The sequence below is a fragment of the Mauremys mutica genome, chromosome 3 (genome assembly GCF_020497125.1).
Source record: "Mauremys mutica isolate MM-2020 ecotype Southern chromosome 3, ASM2049712v1, whole genome shotgun sequence".
Classification (NCBI taxonomy): Eukaryota; Metazoa; Chordata; order Testudines; family Geoemydidae; genus Mauremys; species Mauremys mutica.
The window spans coordinates 89,078,295-89,099,124 of record NC_059074.1 but is presented as its reverse complement, the minus strand read 5'-3'; the positions used below and the strand labels follow the sequence as shown (position 1 = coordinate 89,099,124).

Genomic DNA, 20,830 nt, shown 5'->3' with positions numbered 1-20,830 from the left:
GCCTAGATATTGTGGCAATGGCTGTTTTATAAATGCAAATGAACTGGAAGAACAGCTTTTCAGTTTCCATTGGGGTTGCTATTTGACTAGTATTATATATATATACACACACACACACCCCCCTCACCTTGTATCTCTCATATCCTGGTACCAACACAGCTACCACAACACTATATATATATTTTTAATTGGATATTATTGTGAAATTGATCCAATAAAAGATTACCTACCTGCCTTGTCTCTCTAGTATAATATTTATCCTGAAAGGCTGGTACAATTCAACAATGTAACGTGATTCTAGGGCTAGTGCATTTAATTTTTAAGTCAAAGAATGAGGAAGGAATTAAAATCGATGACTTTTACTGTAACAAAGAAATATTTGTTTTTCCTTTTGTAAAGTGCCAAACCTAGTTCAGGCACAGTAAGGGGATTTCTACAGCCCTGACGTAAAAGCAAGGTAAGCTTGCATGTTGAAAGCAGCAGCGGTTGTGCTCCCAGGTGGGGGCACTGGAGAGACACTGGGAATCCTACTCACATACCTCTGAGAAGAGAAACCAAAGCAAATGAGGAAGCAAATAAAAATATTCAGGCAGGCCACGTCTCAGGCTGTGAAAACAACAGGCTGGCCAGGTTGGTTATTCATTACCAAGAGCTAGAATGTGCCGAGAGGTTCGCTGCTGATCACAGAGCAGGCACCCATATGGGACAAGAGAAAGAATTATCAGAAGCAGTACAACTTGGGAAGAGTCAACACTAAGATTTACTAATGATTCCTAATTATTTTTACATTTTTTTCCTTTTGGCAGGACAAAAAGATCAATGATTTTCTGTTGCTCCCAGATTTTGGCCCAAACGCTTTCTTTTTTTGTTTTCTTGATCAGAAGAGGAAGCAAACAGTTCATCCACATGCACTATTGCACTTTAATGCTCAGGTATCATTCCTGAGTCTGAAGCTGCCTGAAAGGAGCTCTCATTGGGGCTCTGGAGAGAAAAGTTTCCAGCTGCAGCAAAATTTATTTAATCTTGTACCAAAGGAGGAAAAATATCCTGACAAAGAACTAAACGGATGATAATGCAAAAGTATGTATAAAGGTATTGCCACTTGGAAAAGAAAAGAGAAATAAGGAGGAGAGAAGAAGCCACAAAGAAACAGAGGAGCAGCATGGGGAACTTTTGCCGGAAACATTGCACTTGGATGGAGCGGTGTGCCCCTTGGCTCTTCCAAGAGAGTGATGGCATACAGGGAGAGGGATATAAGACGGGGATGGGCCAAGATAACCTGGGCTGGGTGAAAGATGACTGCCAGACAGAGAATACGTCTCAGATAACAACAAAGAAAGATGTGACTGGTATTCCTTTGCCCATGCCCAAGAACCACCACAAGTTTGTAGCACTTTTTGATTATCAGGGCCGCACTAAGGAGGACCTGAGCTTCCAAGCTGGAGATAAACTCGAGGTGCTGGATACATCTCCGGAGGGCTGGTGGTATGCTAGCCTCCTCCTGGACAGTGCCTCAACACGGCCTGGACAGAAGCTCCGTGGCTACATCCCTGCCAACTATGTAGCTCCTGATCAGAGCGTTGAGGCTGAACCGTAAGTAACACACATCTAATGCTCAATCATTGTTTCCCTTGTTTTAGCACAAGGATCAGATTGCCATATCCTTTGTCACACCGAATAGTACCTTGCTCCACATGTAGTCTCAGTGGTGCAAGGCACTATTTAACATGAGTAAGGAGACCATAATCGAGCCCCAAATAAATAAAATAAGGCAAAGTATCCAGATGTTTGTTTCAGTCTAAATCGCTTCCCTTCCCCACATGCCCTAATCACCTCCTTATAAAGTATGTGGGAGTGTTGGCAGGTCATAGCTGGTATAGGTAATTATTATGATTATTATTTATATATCAGTAAAAGTATGCTAGGTGCTTTCCAAAGAGTAAGACGACAAGGTCTCTGCCCCCAAAGAGCTTGCAGTTTAAATAATTACAAGCTCACTACATTATTTAAAAGGCCAGGAAGCTGTAAACATACCCTAATGTTTTGTGGGTGAATTTCTAAGGTATCTGTGATTGTTTCTATCTCATCATAGACGCAATATGGTGCTGTGTAAACAAATCCCTGCCCTATAGAGCTCAAAATCTGGCTTAAACTATGGTCTGGAAAAGGAAGAATGAGTGGCTGTAGTAGCAAAGTAACATACCTTTGAAGTCTGACATGGTTTAACTGTATAGAGTTGCTATACCAGCTTTATACCAGCTGAAGATTCTTTCGTGTTGGGAGAACCCTCACGTGACCAGTTAGGACAGGTGTAGGGTCCCTTCTACCCTGGAGACCTTAGTGTCCAGGGTTTGGCCCACTGTTGCTATCCCTATAGTCAATCAGACAGCACTTCCTCCATTCAGATTCAAAAGCCTCGCTTCAGGACCATCCGCAGAAACAGCATTTGTCTGGGGCTATCAGAGAGGTGCCTGTATGCTCAAATTCAGCTCAGTCTGACCTCTGCTCTCTTTCAAGAACTGGTTTTCTGGCAGGATTTCTGTTTTTTTGCCACAGCTGGAAATACTGTGAAAACAACTTCAATTGTTTTTCAACTGAATCTCATTTATCCAAGTCCCTCTTATCTTTGTAATCTCCTCCAAGCTGCATAATTTGCATTGAATAGCCCTTATTTGGAGTATCAAGATTTGTTTCTTTTACTGTTTTTTAAATTTTACCTCTCCACTTTTTCAAAAGAGAAAGAACATCAAGTTTTGTTATCCTTGTTTCTGCTTGAGGACCCATGGAATAGTGGAGAACTGCAGGGGGAGGTTTTTCAGCTCTCAGCTGAAGAGTCTTTCCTCCAAAATATTTGCCAAGAATTTGAGTTAAGTAGGAGTTAAAAACAAAGAAACACAAGCACCGAAAAAACAGTCTGACATACAAAAAACAGTCCTTATAGATAAAAACTGGTAGACAAGGATCTGATACTCCTAATGTGAGAACAAGCAGAAAATCCCTCCAAATCACTTTATACCTCACGAAGAAGTATAGAGGGTGCAAACTTTTTTTCTGCTCCTCACTTAAAAACAAAAGGGGTAGAGGTGAGGCTTAAAAGATTAATGAAATGCCTATTCAATTAAAATGTAGTGATATGAACATATTCTGTTCCCAGGACTTAAAATAGAAATGTTGTATTCCTTCTCGGTTTTTTAATTTGTATTTTAATCTGGTTTACCTATCACTTGCTTATGGTGTTGTGCGCGGATGGGTATTTTAAAAACTTTTTCTATTATTTCTTCAGAGATTAGTATTTTCAAATCTCAACTTTGTAAACTAGTTTATATAATTTGATTCAGGCAAGAGGTGCATCTAAAGAGAATAACAGAAGCATTTTTTAAGTTGTCTGTGTGTTCCATTCTATGCATCCGAAGAAGTGAGTTTTAGCTCACGAAAGCTCATGCTAAAATAAATTTGTTAGTCTTTAAGGTGCCACAAGTACTCCTGTTTTTTTTGCGGATACAGACTAACACGGCTGCTACTCTGAAACCTGCCATTTTTTAAGTTGATCTCTGTTTGTGTAAATCCTAACTACAGACATCTTTTGGGGCTTAAGCAGTGATCATTCTATAAAAACAATGAGAAGTACAAGTTTGCCTTGCCAGTATTAAGTTATCAGGTTGGCCCATATGAGTCTGAATAGCACGTCAGCAGTAGGGAAAAAGTGAAAGACTACTGGTCTTTACAGAATGTGCACAGGGATTGCAGGGCATAGCTAACATTCTTTAGAGCATTCTTGACAAAGGGCAGGATACCCCTACCTATAGCAATAGAAGGTTATTTTCTGTTACACAAATTCAGGTGTCAAAATGTTTCAGACTGGCAAGATGCTATCAGGCAGAAAACTATCTGACCTGTGAACTGTGGGAGAAGTCTGAGTGTAGGAAAAAGAACATATAGCATATCTCTTGAGCACACTCCTTAGCAACCAACTGCAACTGAGTGGCAGTATGGATTTGGAAAAGGCTGCTCTGTCATTCTGCTGCCACAGACATTGCAGTACGCATGTATGTATTCGTGCCCCATAGGGCAGGAAGGGTGGGACACTTTTCTGGTGTCATAAGAGTGTGTACACATGTGGCCATCATATCAGTTTATAAAATATATACCTATGTGCTGTATACAGTACATTGAATTGTCTCTGCTGATACCTTGAGATTTGTCAGCAGCCTTCATATTACTGACCACAAAATACTGTTGTTTTAGCCTTTGTCAACACTTCGAAATTTTCTGACCAGCTATATTATAGACCCAGTCAGAGATTGACCAATTCAGTCTAAATGGTGCTGTTCTTTCATTTCTGACAGAAGGCAGAGTTGGGTAATTACACATCAGTCATGAGAGATCTCTTGTGCAGGTAACACAGGACTCCATTCTCTCTTCCTTCCTGTATGTATGCGAAACTATCCAGAGATGTAGGCTAGGTGAACTTTGGGGCCTTCAGTAGTACATTTGGCTATAGTTCCCCTTTTTATTGGGTCCAGACAATACAGTTGACTGCTTCTTCCCATGTCTAATTAAGATAGCACTTGGATGAAAGCTAGCTGGATTTGAATCAGTCTCATTAAGTCTGAGGTAATGATGCTAGGATGGAGTAAATAACCAGGGAAAATAGCAGAGATTATATACGCTTCCTCCAATTGGAAGAATTGGCCCATATTTTGTGACTCATTTTCACAAAGGGGAGCCTCAGCTATTTTAAGTGCTTAAATTGCAGGAATGGCCAAGAATGCCTTTTTCTATCTGTGCTTCTTTCCTAGCAGCAGACTCCTGCATAGGGTTTTAGGATATTGTGTGCAGGGGAAGAGTCTTAGATAAACTGTACAGCTCAAGAATATAATCAGATTAAGAACATAAGAATGGCTATACAGAGTCAGATTAATGGTCCATTTAGCCCAGTATCCTGTCTTCCTACAGTGGCAGGTGCCAGATGCTTCAGAGGGAATGAACAAAACAAGGTAATTACTGAGTGATCCATCAGCTGTTGTCAAGTCCCATGTTTTGACTGTCAGATTAGGGACTAGCAGAGCATGGGGTTTCATCCTTGACCATCTTAGTTAAAAGCCATTGATGGACCTATCCTCCATTAACTTATCTAATTCTTTTTTGAACCCATTTATCGTTTTGGCCTTCACAACAGCACCTGGCACTGAGCTCCACAGGTTGACTGTGCATTGTGTGAAGTAGAACTGCCTTATGTTTATTTTAAACTGGCTGCTTATTAATCTCATTAGGTGACCCCTGGTTCTTGTGTTATGTGAAAGGGTGAATAACACTTCTCTGTTCACTTTCTCGATAACATTCATGATTTTATGGACCTCTATCATATCCCCCCTTTGTCATCTCTTTTTCTAAGATGAACAGTCCCAGACTTTTTAAGCTGTGCTCATAGGGAAGCTGTTCCATACCCCTCATCATTTTTGTTGTCCTTCTCTGTACTTTTTCAAATAATATATCTTTTTTGAGATGGGGCGACCTGAACTATTCACAATATTCAAGGCATGAGCGTACCATGGATTTATACCATTGAATTGTGATATTTTCTGTCTTATTTTCTATCCCTTTCCTAACAGGCCCTAACATTCTGTTAGCTTTTTAGGCTGTGCTGCACATTTCAGAGAACTATCCACGATTACCCCAAGATCTCTTTCTTGAGTGATAATATCTAATTTAGATTTCATCATTTTGTATGTATATTTAGAATTACATTTTCCAATGTGCATTATTTTGCACTTATCAGTGTTGAATTTCATCTGCCATTTTGTTGCCTAGTCATCCATTTTTGTGAGATCCTTTTGCAATTCTTCACAGTTAGCCTTGGACTTAATCAGCTTGAGAAATTTTGTATCATCTCCAAACTTTGCCACCTCGCTGTTTATCTCCCTTTTTCCAGCTCATTTATGAATGTTGAACAGCACTTGGGGAAACCCCGCTGTTTACCTCTCTCCACTGTGAAAACTGGCCCTTTACTCCTGCCCACGGTTTCGTATCTTTTAACCAATTACTGATCCATGAGAAGACCTTGCCTCTTATCCCATGACTGCTTACTTTGTTTAAGAGCCTTTGGTGTGAGACCTTGTCAAATCCAAGTACACTAGATCAACTGGATCACCCTTGTCTACATGCTAGTTGACACTATCAAAAGAATTCTAACAGATTGGTGAGGCATGATTTCCCTCTGCAAAAGCCATGTTGACTCTTCTTCAACATAGCTGTTCTTCTATAGTTTCAATCAATTTGCCTTCTACTGAAGTTACCAGACTGTGACTGCCAAGATCACTTCTGGAGCCTTTAAAAAAAAAAGTGTTACATTAGCTATCCTTCAGTGATCTGGTACATAGGCTGATTTAAGCGATAGGTTACATACCACAGTTAATTCTTCAGTTTCATATTTCAGTTCCTTAAGAACTCTTTGGTGAATGTCATCTAGTCCTTTTGACTTATGACTGTTTGATTTATCAATTTGTACCATAACCTCCTCTACTGACAGCTCAATCTGAGACAGTTCCTCATATTTGTCACCTGAAAAGAATGGCTCAGGTGTGGCAATCTCACTCCCATTCTCTGCAGTGAAGACTGATGCAAAGAATTCATTTAGCTTCTCTACAATGGCTTTGTGTTCCTTGAGTCCTCCTTTTGCACCTTGATTGTCCAGTGGCTCCAATGATTGTTTGGCAGGCTTCCTGCTTCTGATGTACTTACACAACATAACAGCATTCTTTTTTCTGTCTTTTAGTAGTTGCTCTCCAAATTCTTTCTTGGTCTGTCTAATTATACTTTGATACTGATTTGAGATATACATTTAGTTTGAGCCACTATTATAGTGTTTTTAAATAATTTCCATGCAGCCTGCAGGCTTTTCATTCTTGTTATTGTTTCTTTTAATTTCCATTTAACTAGTTTCCTCATTTTTGTGTAGTTCCCCTTTATGAAGTTAAATGCTACTGTGGTGGTTTTCTTTGGTATTTCCCCCCTACGAGGATGTTACATTTAATTACATTATGGTCACTATTACTGAGCAGTTCCGCTATATTCACCTCTTGGACGGATCCTGTGCTTGACTTAGGAGTAGAACAAGAATTGCCTCTCTCCTTGTGGGTTCCAGGACAAGATGTTCCAAGAAGCAGTCATTAATGGCATCTAGAAATTTTATCTCTACATCCCATCTTGAGGTAACATGTACCCAGTTAATATAGCTGAAAGCCCCCTTTATTATTATTTCTCTGTGTTTGTAGCCTCTCTACTCTGAGTACTTCATAATCACCATCACCAACCTATATGTCAAATGCTTCATGGATCACTGTAATGTTTCACTGAAATTTGTTGGGTTTTTTTTAAACAGTCATTTAGAGATTGACTTTGCCACTCTGATTCATGCTGAGTGGTACCTTACCACATAGGTAATCCCCATTAAATCTCATCCTTGACAGACAGGAAGGATGGTCCAGTGATTAGTGCCCTTCGCTTGGACTTTGTTTATTTAAGTCCTAGCGCACAGTCATCCTGTGTGACTATGTATTTTGTGAGGTGAAATACATTGAAGATTGTGCTTAAATACGATAGTGATGGGCTCCATATAAATACCAAAGATAGATAGAAAGAGTGGGGCCCTTAAATTTTATATGGACCTTTTTATTTAACCCCTTCATTACTGATCTTCTACTTCATGTGCAGTGCTCTTTATACTAACAACATTCTTTTGCTGTCAATGGAATATTAGGGTTTACCTGGTATGTTTGGAGAGGGGTGTGTTCTACTAGGCTGTACCTGGAATGCTTGGTACTTATCAAATAGTTAAAGATAAATAAATGCCTATTAAGACACAGTTGCACATGATCCATATGCTGCTGGTAGCACAATAAGTTACGTTATCTCACTTCATGAGGAGTTAAATACATAGCAGTGTAAACATTACACCAAACTTCTTATATAGTAGGCCAAGTCCAGGAACACTGCCTGAATAGCAGGAGAAGTGATGGGGAAAAAGATCTAAAGTACCCTTTTGAAGCTCCAATACACTCTTCCACTTGTGGAGGATCCAAACTGTGGCTGATCCTCTGGCCTCAACTCTAAGGAGCTGAGCTTTGTACTGTGTAGTGTGTATGCATCCCTATTTCCCCCCAAAATAGTCTCTCTACCTTCTTCTGCAGGAAGAATGCACTAGCTCCTTTAGCTAGGGGAACTCCCATGGCTACGGTACTGTGCTGGATTTGCCATCACATAATTAACAAAGCATAGGGATTTATTATGTTAATATGGGTTAGTGTCACCGGGTGCTCCACTCACTGCTTGAGTGGAGCTTCTTCCTGGTCACTCTGGGGATTGGCTCTCAAGGTGGATGCCCCCTTCTGCTGTCTGCCTCTCCATCTCTCAGGTCTGTGGCCCCTCTCTCACTCCAGACACTGCAGTGTCCTCTTCATGACTTAGCCCTCTGGCCAGGTTACTTAATGTTTCCCCCACTTCCAGGGTACAGTCCTTCAATTCTCTGTCACCCACACAGTGACCCAGGCAGTCTTCCTGTTTATGGCCTGTGCCTGGTCTATGCAACGCCCTTTGTGGCTGGCAGGGGAACCCAGTCTCACCTTCTACTCCAGGTTCCAGTCCAGGGACCCTCAATATAGCAGATATGGGTATCCTTTCCCAGTCCTCACTGATCCTTCCTTGGACTGCTTCCTAAATCTCCTGGTTCCCCTCCTTTCTCTGGGAGTACCAGCTCCCAAACCCTCCTCCCTCTTCCTAAGAGGTGACTTCCCTTTCCTAGCAGCAGCCCCCTTTCTGTTATCAGCTCCACCTGTTCCCACACAGCTGAGCTTCCCCTCATTACGGTTTCCTATCAGCCTTCAGTCCAATAGGTTAATTGGCCCACCTGGCCTCCATTAAACCCTTCAAGGTGAGTGTGAGGTGGACACCCATTCACAGTCAGAGAGAGTTTTGTGTTAACATTTCTGCTAGGTTCTGTGCCTCTAGCATATGGGTGTGTGTGCCCAGTGCTAAGTTTGTTTTCTTTGGCTTGTCACTTGATTTTTATTAAAAACACCTGTTCTTGTAAAAAGATGGGAATTCCTCCAACATTTTGTTTGGCTGGAATATCACAAAACAAGCAGTGCAGCAGGCAGCTTTTAAAGGGAGGAAACTGACTAGTTATGTGGCCCAGGCCTTTGAAAATGCACCAGGATGGACCCATTAATTTGTTTGTGATTGGGGCACAGCAGAGTGGAATTTCCCCTCCATGTCAAAATGGTCCAGTAGTCTAGCCATCTGATACCCATTAATGGGAGATGAGCAAAACTATTCAAACATTTAAGGGTCATGGAGGAGGGATCACTCAGTGGTTTGAGTATTGGCCTGCTAAACCCAGGGTTGTGAGTTCAATCCTTGAGGGGACCACTTAGGGATCTGGGGCAAAAATCAGTACTTGGTCCTGCTAGTGAAGGCAGGGGGCTGGACTCAATGACCTTTCAAGGTCCCTTCCAGTTCTAGGAGATAGGATATCTCCATTAATTTATTTTTATTTTATTGTATCACATTTCAACAATTGCTGAGAAATTGTAAGTAGTGCCCAATGAAGAGTGGATTAGCTACTCTGGGCCTGTGACCTGAAGGGATCCACAAGGTTTAGAGCATGCAGTCACTTCCCTTTTTTGCTGTCTCCTCCCATTCAGGCCCTTACAGTTGTTTGTTTGGTTGCTTATTTGATCATTAGTCCATTTCTGATTAGAAGGCTAGAGGGCTTTCCAAAGTAGGGTTTTTTGAGACCTGGATTTCACTCTACCTGACTATACTTTGTATTACGAGGTAGAGCATGATCTCTATGACAAGTCACCTGCTGGATAAGCCTTTCAGTATTTTTCTTCTTTGTGCATCTCGGTCTATGCTCAAAATAACGATCTAGCCAGGGTTTCATATTTGTAGTGGGAATGTGCTGGAGAGAAGTTGTTTCTACTCTATCTGATCAAAGTCTTCACCCTGAACATTACTCTTCTGGAATTCAAGAAATGAGACATTAAATACATTTAAAAAACCCAGAGATCTATTCTATCTTTTAAAAAGAAGGTCCTACTTGAAGCTGGATGTCAATTGAGCAGAAGAAAACAGCAATTTTAATAGATTTCTAGATGAGAGACCAGAAAGCTGAACTAAAGTGTAGAAATGTCCCTGACAAAGAGTATATTCTCTCTCTCTCTTTTGCACTGTGTTGACTGTTTTTCTGCACTGTAAACAGGAGCCATAGTAACACAAATTCACCTGCTCTTGTTTCATTAGCACCAGTTGTTTTAACTAAACAAGAAAACGACATAGTGAAAATTATTATGGACAACAAATACTGCCCAGCTGTAGAGTTAATTTTAATGACCCAAAAAATCAAGCCGTGCGAGTGGCAGCGCTACAGAGAAACCTTTGTTTCTTAGAAAAAGGCTGGAGTCTCATTATGGGTCTTCCCTACTCCCCTCTTTCTCATAAAGGGTCCATTCACTATTTATCTAACATAAATTGTATTATATCCATTCATCCCAACACCACGGACACAACGGAGTGCTATGTTAGGGGAAATAAATCCAAGTGCATGCAAAGGAACAGATCTAACAAGTTAATTCCAATTTGAAAGCTATTACCAGTTCCACAGATATTACCTATACTGACTTTCCCCAAACTTTTGAAAGCTGAACCCCTGTTTCCCCCACCTCCATCAGGATAACGAATCCAATGTGTGCATCCTTGCACTAATCCCACACTGTATTGTTAAAGGTTTACCCAAAATGAGCAACCTCTCAAAAATGATTTTGCAGATTTTCATAATATGGTACTTTTCCTTTCTTAGATGATGTGAGAAGTGAAATAGTTAACAATGTTAAATATCATTATCAACTGAGTTAGCAAATGTTGAAATGAGAGGGGTAGATCAAGCTTAGAACTATTGTTTCAGGATCTCTGGAAACTCAGGCAGATATTGGTGCCTTGGTTAGACTTGGATCACAAAGTTTTCTGCACAACAAAACCAGCTGGAGACTCTCTTTGAAATGGAAGCTGAGACGCTGCAGAAAAATTGAAAAACGTGTCTGTATTTCTCCAAAAAACCTGGCTAGTCCTTTGCACCCCACACTTTATAAAACACTGCCTTATACTTAAAAAGGGGATGCCACTAAGACCAGCAACATTGCTAGAGCTGAAATGATTTTTTTTCAGTGTTCAGATTATACCTATTCCAGATCTAGTCTCCAATAATGTTTATCACTGTAGTAAATATTTATAATTGTAAAGACTGTATAAAAGTTCTAAAATCTTAGTCCCTTGCTCCAATGATGACATACCTTAAATACATTTGTTAATATAAAGTCTATGTAAATTTAAAGCTGAGATGATGAAGTTTGACAGATCCATGAAAGAATTCGATTAACTTGAGCAATAAAGCATGGCAGCGTGAGCACTGCAGAACTATAATCAGATGCTTTGGGAGTGACTTGCCATTGTGTCCTCAATCAACTGAAACGCTTGACATTCGGCCCACCATGCATGGCTTTGAGTGCCATACTGTGATAAAAATGAGACTGTGGTAGAAAAAGTCCTCTAAAATAGATTCTTTATAAATGACTTTAAAGCCTGTTGTCTGGCAGTCATGTTATAGTCTACTTAACTGTACTTTTCATAACACAATTTGATTCAGTCAGAACAAAATACTGTCTTACAGTGAATGTGTGTAACAGCAAAGGAATGAAGGAGTTAATACAGCAACTGAAGAACTGTCCCAGGTTGCTGTTTCCATAGAGGTGGTTTTGGAACAAATTGATAAATTAAACAGTAATAAGTCACCAGGACTAGATGGTATTCACCCAAGAGTTCTGAAGGAACTCAAATACGAAATTGCAGAACTACTAATTGTGGTATGTAACCTATCACTTAAATCAGCCTCCATACAAGGTGACTGGAGGATAGCTCCGTACGCTGCTCACGCGGGCCGAGCACTGGCTCCACAGTTTCCATTGGCCAGGAACCATGCCAATGGGAGCTGGGGGGGTGGGAGGGGGTGGTGCCTGCGAATATGGGCAGTACGCAGAGCCCCCTAGTTGCCCCTGCACCTAGGAACAGGAGGGGGGACATGTTGCCACTTCTGGGAGCCATGAGGAGCCAGGCCCAGCAGGGAACCTGCCTTAGCCCCGCTGTGCTGCGGACCGGAGGCTGCCTGAGGTAAGCACCGCCCGGCTGGAGCCTACACCCCAAACCCCTCCCACACCCCAACCCCCTGCCCCAGGTCAGAACCCCTTACATACCCTAACTCCCTCCCAGAGCCCACACCCCAACCCCCTGCCCCAGCTCTGAACCCCCTTCCTCACCCAAACTCCCGCCTGGAGCCCTCACCCCCTCCTGCACCCAATCTCCCTGTCCCAGCCTGGAGCCTGCTCCTGCACCCAAACCCTTCATCCACGGCCCCACCCCAGAGCCTGCACCCCCAGCCCAGAGCCCTCACCCCCTCTCACACCCCAACTCCCTGCCCCAGCCCAGAGCCCCCTCCCATACCCCACACCTCTCATTTGTGGCCCCAACCTGGAGCCCGCACCCACAGCCAGAGCCCTTATCTCCTTCTGCACCAGAACCCCCTACCCCAGCCTCATGAAAGTGAGCGAGGGTGGAGGAGAGCGAGCGATGGAGGGAGGGGGATGGAGTGAGCAGGGGCGGGAACTCAGAGAAGGGGCGGGGCAAGGGTATTTGGTTTTGTGTGATTAGAAAGTTGGCAATCCTACTCTTAAGCAAAGTAAGCAGTCATGGGATAAGGTGGAAGGTCCTCTCCTGGATCAGTACCTAGTTAAAAGATATGAAACAAAGCGTAGGAATAAATGCTCAGTTTTTACAGTAGAGATGTAACTAGAGAAGTCCCCCAAGGAACAAACAAACAACAAAACCCCTTTATAGATGGGGGAAGGGTGGCTTGCTAGGCCTAGCTGCCTGTTTTTTTCGGCTTCCATAGAAACGGGGTGTTGTATTACATTAGCTTCAGTGATTAAACATTTTGGGTGATATCAATGATAAATCCTTATGCTAGATATTGAATAATAGCAGCTACTGTGACTCAGTTTTTGTCTTTGATGCTATGTGTTTTGTTTCTGGATGTGTGTGTGTGTAACACAAGGAATAATACATAATGAAAAAATTAACTAAATTAAGACTGTAGAAACTGAAGATTAATTCTTTTGTTTATTACTTCAAGCCACCTACTCATTCACAGACCAGAAGGAGGGAAAGACCAAAGGCAGGCTGGCTGGAACATTGCAAAATTATTTATTCCTGCTTGTGGGTACAGGCTAAGATTTTCAGAAAATGTATGTGGAAATCCTAAATCCATATTTTAGGCAGCTAAATACGTGCCCTGATTTTTCAGATGTGATGAGCAGCCAGCGGATCCCAAGGGCTTAAAAATCTTGGCCCAAATAAATTAGATGCAGGCAACGAGCAGGAGTTTCACTGGGACTGCAGCACTTCATGTGTAGATGTCACACGTAGGATTAGTGTGCCTGCTGTTTTGCAGGCCACACTTACTTTCCTCAACCCACCGTAATAAATTGTCGGACATTCTGGCTACGGGCCGGCCCTGTTACTCTAGAAATTAAACTGGTTTTGGAGTGGAGGGGAAAGATGATAGATACTACATTTTGTCCCTAGTAGGGGGCATAGGATGGATCAGAATATGACTGAGAGTAATTTTACAGATGTAATTTTATACATTATATGTCCTAATATATAGTTAGGATACAGATTAATAGGTACTATGAAATCCTTTTAGTACATCGTACTACATTCTTTTAATTGTCTAGATATTGCAAAACTGTTGTGGACTTTAACCTGAAAATAGACTAGGAGAAGATGTATTATTAACTGTAATTTCTATTTTGTTGGTAATCAGTATTTCTTAGTTGTGTATATATGAATGTGGGGGCCATACTGCAGAGATGACTGCTTTGCTTGGTGTTTATATATATAAAAAAGAGAAACGCAAGATATCCATTAACACATGTAAAAGTTATTTTAAGGTAGAGAACACACTTTTGAGTAATTACTGAATGATATTCTACAGTCTCTTTTATTCAGTGACCTTTGTTGTATTAAGCGTTAATACAAGGTAAGTTTATTCTACTACCTAAAGATTTTGTAAAAGAAAAGTAATGTTAAATATTCAGCATTCAGATTCAGGTATAACTGCAAAGGATTGAAATAAAAATTACCAGGAATTTAGAAGGAAAATTGCAATAAGCTTCTCAGTTCTCTATACTATAAGTGAGAAGAGTCCTGTATTTTGAATCTTTATAAGATCATAAACATTTTTTTCCAAAGGAAATAAACCCAATTTCAGGTAACAATCAACTGAACCCTACCTCTCATTATTTGTTTAACCTGGTAGAATTATAAAGAACCTCTCTGTATTGGTAACACACAATATACCCAGTCATGAGCAGTTAAAATTGTGAACTTGAGTCATTGGCTGACTTTTCTAAATCTCCACATGTGGTTATTCTCAGGACGTGACAGCAGATCCTTTTGTGCAGAGAGATCTCATTTATTTCACTGGAAGGTACTGCACAATCTCGCTTAGTCATTACACCTATTTAATTATCTGCATTCCTCTGACAGAGGATTTTCCTACAGTAATTCCAGTTAATATGCCCTCACAAAAGCATCTGTAGTGTATTAGTGTTCCCCAAGACACTGCATCTCCTTATACTAGCACTGTAAATGATACGCTAGCCCAACTTTTCAAACCTGGTTGCTGAAAAACAGATTCCTAAATCCATATTCAAGGCCTTTAAATAGAAGTGTCATGATTTTCACAAGTGCTTAGAGCTCACAAATCAAAGAGAGCCGCAGGTGTTCAGCACCCTTAGAAGCCTCACTTTGGGCCCCTAAGTTTGAAAAATATTGGCATGTCTGGTGATCATAAAATCTAGCTCTTCCATAATGCTTTTCCTCAGTGGATCTCCAAGTGCTTTACAAAGGTAGTCAATATCATTACCCCCATTTTACAGATGGGGAAATTGAGGCACAGGGAGGGAAATGACTTGGTTAATGTAGGTGTTGGGAGGGGGTTCCCTTTACACTTCTTCCAAATAAGAGAGTGAAAGGATTTCTTATTGTTTTACCTTTTCCCAAGTACCTACAGGAATATGAATGCTAACAGCTGAGAATATGAAACAGTTATAAACACAGATGAACAGGTACCTTATTTATCCAGAAAGGATTACTCATTGTTTTCCCACATTACTACCTGAATGACAATTTGAGTATCCATGAAAGATAATTACTACTTTTATGAATATTCACCCAGGGAGACAATTATATCTTGATCATATCTTAACATTGTAATAATCTGACAAATCAGACATTTTTTAATTCCAAGATACCACAGACAATCTTCTCTTCGTTTTATTATATAGCTGCTAGGGAACCTGGAGTGTTAGTTGTCTGCTGGAGAACCTGGAAGCCAGTCTTCAAAATCAGTTAGGGTGGCCAACTATCTCATTTGTGAAAACTGGACATGGAGCACCAGAACCTCCCTTGCTGCATCTCTTTCCCTTGAGGCTCCACCCCCCACTCCTTTCCCCCGCCTTGCTCGCTGCTCTCTCCACCACCCTCCCCTGCCAGCTGAGCAGGGCTCTAAGGGTGGAGGGGTGAGTGGAGCAGGACATTGGAGAGAGAGACCAGCACTTCGGGGTTGGGGGTGAGTGGGGTAGGATGCGGGAGGAAGAGCTGTGCTCTGGGGGAGGGGATACTGCTGCTATCTCAAATGCTCCATGGTTTCTCCAGCAGCAGCAGCTGCTGCTTCCTCCCCATCCCCCGCTCCCCCCACACACAGACCCAAGACAAAGACCGGTTACCACAGGTAACCAAACTTTTAGTGTGTCAGCACTGCTAACCGGACACTGCCAAGTTCCCCTTTCGACCAGACTTTTGGGTCAAAAAACGGACACCTGGCAACCCTATAATCAGTCTGGAAACCACCCTTGTAGAAACACTGCTTTCTAACAGATAACTTATTAGGCTCAGTTTGGAGTTTGCCACTGAGTTGAGGAAATATGCTGTAACTCACTGGACTGGTGGAAGAACTGGAACTGCCTTGAATTCTCAGATTGCACAGTCGTTCCTTGATAACAGAGATGAGAAAAGGTGTGTTCTGATTGCCAGGGTGCATAATTCCTTCATATTGTATACTGGATGATTATTCTAGTGGGATCTGAGAGGGGATCTGACTCGGTCTATGCTACTGGAAATAAGACTAGAAAGGGTGTGTATATAGGGGGGGGAGTTCTGCATAATGACAGATGGCAAAATCTGACCCAACAAATTATTTAATACAGTTTCTGTGTGTATAAAGTCACTGTCATACATGTACATAATTCTTAGCTCCTACTGCTGCGTTTGGCAACATGTATTGCTTTTTTTTTTTTAAACAACTAGATGTTGACTTCTGTTTTTTTAATCCCCCAACCTTGTAAATGCTCTTTATGGTTTTAAAGGAATCTTTATCAGCAAGGGATTTACCTTCATGCTATTCCAATATCTCTACTATAGAGACATCAGGGAAAAACCTTACCCCCCTCCAAGGGGGCACTTACCTCCAGCGGCTCCCAGTCGGTGGCGCAGCAAGGCTAAGGCAGGCTCCCTGCCTACCCTGGCCCCACGCCACTCCCAGAAGGGACCAACACGCCCCTGCTGCAGCCTCTCGACCGGAGGGGGCATGGCTCCATGTGCTGCCCCTCTCTGCAAGCACTGCCCCCACAGCTCCCATTGGCCACAGCTCCCTGATCCAGGCCAATGGGAGCTACGAGAGCGGTGCTTGCAGGCAGGAGTAGCGCACAGAGGGAGACTCCTGCCCCCCCCAATTCCGAGGGCCACGCTGGCCGCTGCTGGGAGTGGCATGGGGCCTGGGCAGGCAGGGAGCCTGTCTTAGCAGCAGCCCCGCTGTGCCATGGAGATTGTGATAGACTGGGAGATCCTCTAGGATCAAGCAGTCAATCACGATCGATCGGTTGGTGACTACTGGCCTAAGGCATCATCTCTTTCCATTTACTGTCTAGGAGCCTAGATGCTAACACAGGCTTTGTGAATCCCAGTATGTTCCTGTAATTTTCTAGGTGCCTAAGAGTTAGGCACCAAGATGCTGAGCATCAGAACATCTAACTCCCTTTGTGCATCCAGGCATTCATTCCCCACCCCTCTTTTGAGGAGGAAGGGCCAACAACAACGAAATCTATAGGAACCTGAATACTACAGAACATTTGAATGTGTAAATATTCTCCGGTGCTTAGGATATTATGTACAGGAATACACATTTATTAATCATTAAAATTTAATTCGAACTGCACTTTTTAAGACAAACTGAACAATCCAGCTATTGCAATATCAGTGAAGCTAATCATTTAAAACTAGTCTGGACAATGCATTGAAGATCATACCATAGGAAACAATCTTACATTGGGAGGTACCAGCCACTCAGGTCCTTGCTGAAAGTTTCCTTTAAGATGCAAGATTCCGATTTCAGATGTTTCTTTTTTCTGTGCAGTAACAGATTTCTTCTGTTATCTTAAATTGGTAAGGTTACAAGTGACTTACCCAACCCTACTTTGTGCAAGGATGCAGTGCTATTTTGTACACAGTGTTTCTTCTTCCAAAAATGAGGACTTTAAAGCAAATAAAATTACATGAAATGACAGATGAATTATATGAAAAATGAATGGAACTGTTAATTAGTCAGATGATTGCAAACATAGTTTAAAGATCAAGATTGATTTATGGGAGAGGATAATATTCCAATTCAAATTAATTGCAAGAGACACTTTGACTTGGCTTCTGCTTCTAGGAATCATTTGTGAATTTCTATGAATTATGATGATAATGGGATAAACTAAACTATACTGATTCAGTCTGGCCTTACAACAGTATTCCTCGCCACAGCAGAGCAGAAACAACTCTGTTATGACTCTTGTATGAACACCAATGTCATGGGCCAGATTCTGTCCCGATTTCTTCTCAATGCAATCCCAGTGAAGAAGATTAGGGTAGAATTTAGTCTTAAATAGCTAATTGCAACATATATTATTATTGTCAGCTAATGAACAGTATGGCACAGCAGTGTTTCACCATCCATAATCCCTTATAAACAAGGTCATACCTTGTGTTGCATGGCTAAGCTTGTCATAGAGATCATCAAAATATTTTTAACTGGAGAACTTGCTGTCTTAGCTCTGAGGTGTCACACATATGAATGGAATAGTATCCATGCTGCCAATTAGTTTTTGTATTCTTCAATGACAGTAGATTTATTCAATGATGTAGCAAAAATATTTATCTGCGCCTATTCAGGTCCGGATTCCATCACCTTTACTCATTTACACTGAACATTGCTTTATTCAAATCCAGATTCTGATACCCTATGTAGTCTGGGGAGGCGGAGGGTCCAGCAGTTTAGGGACAAAACCATCAGACACTCCCAGCTCTGCTTTAGCCTTCAAGCAGGTTTTTTGTTCTTCTCTTACACCAGTGCAAACAATATGGAAAAGTAACAACAGTGATAGACCTGGCCTGATACCACAGGGTCCTCTACCTCCCAGTAGCTCCAGAGCCACGGCCCTTCCTCAGCCTCAGGGCCTACCTATCCAGATGTAACCTTCCAGAAGTATTTAGCTCTCTGTCCCCTCCCACATTTTTTACAGGAGCTGGGTCCTTACATATATCTTCACGCTGGGAGTCTGAGCCAATCATCATCTTCTGCTTAGCTGGATCAGCTGGTTACCAATACCTATCTGCTGGGCTTCTTCTTAGCCAGGGCTAGCTGCTCCTTGGCTCTGCAGATCCTTAAAGGGACAGATTGCCTTGCTACAGATCTACAGGAATGCATATATCGAATAGTTCCTTACATCAGTGCTTCTCAAAGCTGGTCCGTCGCTTGTTCAGGGAAAGCCCCTCGCGGGCCGGACTGGTTTGTTTACCTGCCACGTCCACAGGTTCGACCGATCATGGCTCCCACTGGCTGCGGTTCACTGCTCCAGGCCAATGGGGGCTGCGGGAAGCGGCGGCCAGCACATCCCTCGGCCCGCGCCGCTTCCTGCAGCCCCCATTGGCCTGGAGCGGTGAACCATGGCCAGTGGGAGCCGCAATCAGCTGAACCTGCAGACGCAGCAGGTAAACAAACTGGCCCGGACCTCCAGGGGCTTTCCCTGAACAAGCGGCGGCCCGACTTGAGAAGCACTGCCTTACATTACAAGTGGTCTGGTGGAAATCAACAGGCTCACTTGTGGAATAAGATGCTACTCAACAAAAGGGGTATGAGAATCAGGCTTTAAGGCCCAGATCCTGAAAGGTATTAGGCTCCTAACTTCCCTTCAAATCAGTCAAAGTTAGGAGACTAAATACCTTTACAGATCTAGGCCTAATTGAGTAGTTGAATTAATAGGACTACTTGTTCAGAAAGGAACTACACAGTGTAAGTATGAGAAAATCTGGACCTCTGTCTCTGGGGTCTTTTTCCAGCAATGAGCAATACTTTTCTATGCCAAAATGAAACAATATCAAAGGTCTGCATAGAAATTAGTCAGTGGTGTATCTGGGTGGAGGGTTTATTAAATGTTCAGTTCCAGAGGAGTATCTGTTTGAATTCTCTGTGATGCGTTCATTTGATTTACAAACCAGTGGTGTGTAAACATGTATATGACACACCTCTTCCGACAAAGCAGTGACTAGGCTGTGGTGCAGTTATAGGATGAAACTGACTCCTCTTAGCAGAAAGCCCACACAAGACCTTTGACTGTTCACATCTCACTTAAACCCTACTTTGAGAGTCTAACTGGGACTTAAGTGGTTCATAAACCTTGGGTAGGCACTCCGGTCACATGTCAACCGCACCCAGATTGAATGCCTTCTAGGGCCATGTGTATAGTAGGCTGATCTTCACTAGTGTTCTCCTCCTCATATTTGAAAGTGAATATTTATATATGTAGGGTATAGCGTGGTATTAGAGTATGCAATATCTGTAATAAAAACCTTAGATTTCTAACAGAAGACCTCTCCCTCAGAGCCTTATCTTTGTGAGGCCTAGCCCCTCAAAGGTATGTAGCCACTTAACTCCCATTGAAATCCAAGGGAGTTAGGCACCTTAACACCTTTTGGGGTCTGGGCCTTAATGCTTAGAATGTAAGGGATAAGTTGCACTGCATTCTGCTACTGGGCCCTTATTTACATCTCTGCAATCCCATTGGCTTCAGTGAGGCTACATGGTTGTAACTGAGGGCAGAATTTAGCCCACTGTGTGCAAATAATGTGCAAGCTTTCCAGCACTCTTCTGTTAATACATCTCACTCCTGTCCTACAACATCCTTGTTACTTCAGTCCTTTTTCTTTCCTGAGCAGAGATGCCATTACTATCAGATGTGACGGCTTTGATTTTGTGATGTGTCTAGTTGTGGAATAGAATGAGACCATCACCATCTATTTTCATGTGTGACCTAAGTCAGCATTTCAATTCAGTTAATCAAAGCAGGAAAAGCTGCTGCATTATCCAACCCCTCCTGGAAAAGAAACTAACAAAATAAAGACCCATGCTGTAACTGACCCTTGCACAGGTGCATGGGGCTAGATGCACAGTGCTTGGTCAGAATATAGGGATGTTCCCTTTGTGTGTATGTCCTGGAAGGTGCACATCACTCCAGTAGGAGTGGTGAATGCTGGAGGAAGAGGCAAGATTTGTGGAGCTTTCCCTAAGGTGGTGCTGTTTGGTATTCTTCACTAATCATGGTTGTGACTACCTGGTATA

General features: G+C 42.2%; 1 protein-coding gene across 1 annotated transcript in view; it reads left to right on the top strand.

Moving 5' to 3' along the window:
- The first annotated feature begins 690 nt into the window (after nt 1-690).
- Nucleotides 691-20,830, top strand: part of FRK (fyn related Src family tyrosine kinase) — a 67,442-nt gene continuing 47,302 nt past the window's right edge. Inside the window, exon 1 of the mRNA XM_045011566.1 lies at nt 691-1,593. Within this exon, the coding sequence (XP_044867501.1) occupies nt 1,163-1,593 (431 nt within the window). The 5' untranslated portion in view covers nt 691-1,162. The remainder of the gene's footprint in view (nt 1,594-20,830) is intronic.